The 4,877-nt window shown below is 40.9% G+C and overlaps 1 protein-coding gene and 1 long non-coding RNA gene across 2 annotated transcripts in view; one reads left to right on the top strand and one right to left on the bottom strand.

Moving 5' to 3' along the window:
- LOC116672934 (uncharacterized) overlaps nt 1-4,669 on the top strand; it is a 17,280-nt gene extending 12,611 nt beyond the window's left edge. Inside the window, exon 3 of the long non-coding RNA XR_004327692.1 lies at nt 4,658-4,669. This is a non-coding gene — a long non-coding RNA (uncharacterized LOC116672934). The remainder of the gene's footprint in view (nt 1-4,657) is intronic.
- abcd2 (ATP-binding cassette, sub-family D (ALD), member 2) overlaps nt 1-4,877 on the bottom strand; it is a 20,818-nt gene that overhangs the window by 7,388 nt on the left and 8,553 nt on the right. The window contains exons 4-6 of the mRNA XM_032504909.1: nt 3,931-4,093; nt 2,391-2,485; nt 228-373 (exon numbers count right to left, since the gene is read on the bottom strand). Coding sequence (XP_032360800.1) covers nt 228-373; nt 2,391-2,485; nt 3,931-4,093 — 404 coding nt within the window. The remainder of the gene's footprint in view (nt 1-227; nt 374-2,390; nt 2,486-3,930; nt 4,094-4,877) is intronic.

The following is a 4,877-nucleotide window of genomic DNA, read 5'->3' as shown; positions in this document are numbered from 1 at the left end:
ACCGGATAAGCGGATGAAGATGGATGGATGGATGGATATTTTCCAAGCCTTGTCTGGGTAGTAAATATGTTACTGTAGCCTCAGCTCTGGTTTCTCTTTACAATGGATTAGATTACGGATAGGGCTCACCGGTACCATGATCAAACCCCTACAGTTCGGTACAATTCACCACTGTGGGATATTGGAATAAGTCATGTGTGAAAGTGTGTGTGTCTGTGTGTGTATACCTCTGAGGGATGTAGAACATATGTTGAGGAGAGGGTTTGTGCAGGCGGCCGCCGTAGACAGGCCACAGGCCGCTGAGGATCCTGAACAGGGAGCTTTTCCCACAGCCGTTAGGTCCTGTGATCAAAAGGTGCATGCCCTCTTCCACCTGAAATGGAGAGAGAATGTATTAATCGACCCAAAAGATGAGTCAAATCTCTGTATAGTTATGAACATTAAAGATCCTGGGTTTGGTGTATCGTTAGAGCCCTAGTTCTGAGTGAAGCGGCATTGCTACATCGAATTTAATGAATAAAACCAGCCGTCACACACTGTGGCAGTTTCACTCACATACAGTATTTACACTATCTATATATATCTACATCGGAACTGTGTATTCAGATACAGTATTGTGGACATGACATGAGTAGTGTCCAAAGATGTTCCTGTTATCTTCAAGCTCAACGTCAGCAGGTGTATTGACCTCAAATCGGCATTCCCAACCAGATTGGCTGAGGTCTGATGGCGTGAGCTGTGAGTGCTAGTTTAAATGCAACACTCCCACGGACAGGATACCTTTTACATTTTTTTATTTCATTAAATTGAGGCCAGGTTGATCTTCCATTATTTTAATTACATGTTCTCAATCTCTGAAATTGAACCTTCTGAAGTCAGATCAAACTGCTAGGAAGGTACTACTAAATGCCTCTAGTGCGGCTGCAGCTAACAGGGTAACAGAGCAGCATGCATTGCTTTGTGTTTCCCAGAGTACAGGAGCTATCAAAATAAAATAAAGAAGCAAAACAGTGTAAAACAAATCGAAGCGATAATTGTTCTGTTCTGAGTGAAGCTACATTGCTACATTTTTATTTAATTCAATGCATAATACCAGCCGTCACACACTGTAGCAGTTTTCCCTATATACATTAGACTTACATTATAAGAAAAAGGAAGGGGTATCTGCACAGGTACTGTAATTATAAAGTCTTGTGGACAAGAGTGCAGTGTCAACAGATATTCCTGTTATCTACAAGCTCAATGTCAGCAGGTGTATTGACCTCAAATCAGCATTCACAACCAGATTGGCTGAGGTCTGATGGCGTGAGCTGCACGCTGTTAAAAGCAATACTCCCACAAACCTTTTATTTTTTTTAAATGAGGCCAGGAAGATGTTCCATTGAACTTCAACCTTTATGCCAGTGGTTCTGAATCTTTTGGAGTCGTGACCCCCTAGAATGAGCTTGGTGTCCGCAATTTTTGATGCGTTTAGGACTTTTTCTCTCCCCCTGACCCGCCCGGAACAGCACCCTTTCTGTGTTCCAGGACCTCCTGATTTACAAATGAAGCTCTGACTGCTCTGCCAAACTTCAAACATTAATGTAAAAAAAAAATTCCTCGCTCTAAAATATGTTATTTCTTTTATTATTCTCCACAACCATCTGGCGACCCCCAGAAATGATCTTGGGACCGCGTTGGGGGTCCCAACCCCTGGGTTAAGAACCACGGCTTTATGCTACAACTGGCAAAATGTTCTTGCAGGTTTGAGCTTAAAGACATGTTGGTTGGGCCATGGTTTTAGATAAACTTTAAAGCCAGCATGGAGGGTAATAAACAGAACATGCTGTGAATGCACGATGGATAAAATGAAGACAATACATTTCTATCCATGGGGCATCCCCACAGGAGAGACATGGCTTTGAGCACAATGTATTATAGGTAAATAGGAAGGGGAGTTTCAGTCCTAATGACAACTGAAATCTGTGAAAGGGACATTTTATTCTTTTGTCTGTATTGATCTGTAAGGGTAACCACCACAACAGCCTCTCCAGCTAATTACAGTAGCCAAAAACCTGAGGGGAGAAACACCCCCAACAATGTATCTGATTCCTAATGAGACCACAGAGGATTCCCCAGAGATGTTGATTATGTCCACATACTGAAGACCAAAACAACCTTCAGGGATAGTGGAGTAGGTATCAGAAAACATCTAAAACAGAGCGCCTGCAAATACATAAGTTAATGGATAATATTAAGTGGAGTTTAGCACTAGAATAGAGATTAGATAACCACACTGGTGCTTTTTTCATGTGTTAAAGTCTATTCTAACAAGCGCAGCAAAAGAGATAGAAGCAAGAATATTGCAGAATACAGAAGTTCAAAGGGAGAATAGAGTGGAGCTGTCTCACCTTGAGGTTCAGGCAAGACACTACGACATCTCCATTCGGCGTAATGATTGGGACATTCTCACACACAATGCCGTTGTCCACATCTATAACTTCACCTGAAGAGACACAAGAGAGACAGAGTCAGAAAATGAGAGTATAAGAGCAGAAATTGAGGATTAGACTCTGTCGATGCATAAGCATGGATGTGGATGGGATAATACCTACATAGCAGGAAGAATGGGGTTAAAAATAAGAAAAGTCCCTCTTTACCACTTCACTTATCTCTTAGCTTAACTGGGATCTCTAAAAGGATATTCATTCTGGGGTCAAATGGATTTGTACACAGGGGTATTTATGCAATGATCCCAACCTTTGACCGCGATACTGTTCATTTTGTGTAATATCATGTGGGGGATCTGGGAATTTATTCCGCTTATGCAAGTTGCCCCAGCAAAAGGGTTTGGCTTAATGCATAAACTCTGGGCAAAAAGTGTACCTTAAAAGTGTTGCTTAAATTGTATGTTCATTTCACATTATGACTAATTTGAATAAGATATATGAAGACAAATTGTGACATTATAGGGTTTGAAAATAAACAGTGGATGCAACACTGACAAGAGTTAGCATTATTTATGTGCACACAATGCCCCATGCTCCAGACAGCAGTGGTAGTGAGTGTTAAAAGTTTATCCAACGCAGCAACAGTAACCAAGTGTGTGGAGACTACCCGTTTCTCTCTTTCAGTTCATTTTATTACAGAAATAGGATGGTGGTGTGTGTGTGTGTGTGTGTGTGTGTGTGTGTGTGTGTGTGTGTGTGTGTGTGTGTGTGTGTGTGTGTGTGTGTCATGACAGAATAGTGGATCTAATACTGAAAGACATAAACCATTTCTCGCCTTCAGTAAGAATGTACAAAAATGATTGTGTAAAACCATCAAAGTTCCAGCACTGCAATGCAGTAATAACTTTGATACCTTCTTGCTGCTTGCTAATACACCCAATGTTGTTGGGATCAATGAGGAGTCCAGTGAGGTGTTCATTTTAGAGGTTGCATGCACCTTTGATCCTAGCATTATGCGGCTTAATTTTCAGAAAACACCATATTTTTGTTGTACTGCACATTGCTGCAGCTGCCCTTTCACCCGGTGTGTTGAGCTCTCTGTTTTAGCTACAGAGTGAGACATCTCACTTCTGTTCCATCTTTGTTGGGAGTCGCACATGCGCAGTAGCTAGGTAAGTACTGCTAGCTTGTCAGTTGCAGAGCATGGGGGCGTGCTACGCTAGCAGCTAGGTGTAGCATTATAACGTGTGTTACTAAGTGATGCACGTTCAACATGGAAGTAAAAGCTGGACTACAACAGAGCTGTTTGGAGCAGTTTGTGAACTGTGTTTTCTGTTGGAGGTGGTAAGTCCCTTTGGGGTGGACTTTGGGCTTTTTCACTTCAAGTGCACAAAAAATATATATAAAACACAATAAAGGAAAGTGAAAAAGCAAATAAACATAATATGAGCACTTTAACGTGTGTGCGTGTGTTCGTTTCTGTACTGCAGAACAGGCCTACCCTTTATCTCTAGTGGTCCATCTATGTGCATCTCAGGCTTGCTCTTCTTCTCTGCTCCTGTTGTGGCTGACAGAGAGGAGCGCTTGTAAACACCCTTCTGGACGTCCTCAAACACCACAAACATGTTGTGGACCCGTGCAGTGTAACCTGCGAGCTCTGTGATCTGTCCCAACAAACACACAGGGGCCAGAAGTCATTACTGGGTAAAGTCAGAGGAATGTAACCAAACAGAGGATCAGAGTATGATACAGGTCACTGTTTAAGCCATGTGCTGGTGTGTGTTAAAGCAGAAAATCTCAGCCAGTGGAACATACCAGGGGGTATGTGTAGAAATTGTAGAGTAAATCCACTCATTTGAAAAAATAGTCTTTACAATGTGATAAAAAAATAAAATCCACATCGAGTCATCTGTGACACTTGAATGCTATGTGTTGCGATTGAAAGTGCGTAAAAACTAGTTAGCGAGCGGACAGAGAGTTTAGCAGCTAGCTAAAAGTAATGGCAAAATGGTTCAAATAGATAGCTAAAAGTAAACTGTTCAAGTAGTTAGCCATACATAACAAATAAGCTATTACTTACTACTGTAAATTCAATTTACTAAAGGAAGGAGCTAGCTAAAAAAAAAGACATCTATTGTTGAAACATTTAGTAGAAAACGATGAAAAATGGTCAAAATAGTTAGCTAAAACTGAGATATATTGTTGAAACAGTTAGCAGTAACAGTTAGTAGTAAGTGATGAAAATGGTCAAAATAGTTAGCTAAAAGTGAGATAAAATGTTGAAGTAGTTAGCTAAAAGGGAGATTTATTGTTGAAATGTAATGGATGGTTAAAATGGACAGCTAAATTACAGAAGTAACCGTTGAAATGAATGGAATAATGGGACAATTCCATCATAAAGGTTGGGAACCACTGCGGTGTTAAGTGTGTGTGTGTGTGTGTGTGTGT

Source organism: Etheostoma spectabile, chromosome 23 (assembly GCF_008692095.1).
Source record: "Etheostoma spectabile isolate EspeVRDwgs_2016 chromosome 23, UIUC_Espe_1.0, whole genome shotgun sequence".
Lineage (NCBI taxonomy): Eukaryota > Metazoa > Chordata > Actinopteri > Perciformes > Percidae > Etheostoma > Etheostoma spectabile.
This window is presented reverse-complemented; position numbering and strand designations above follow the sequence as displayed.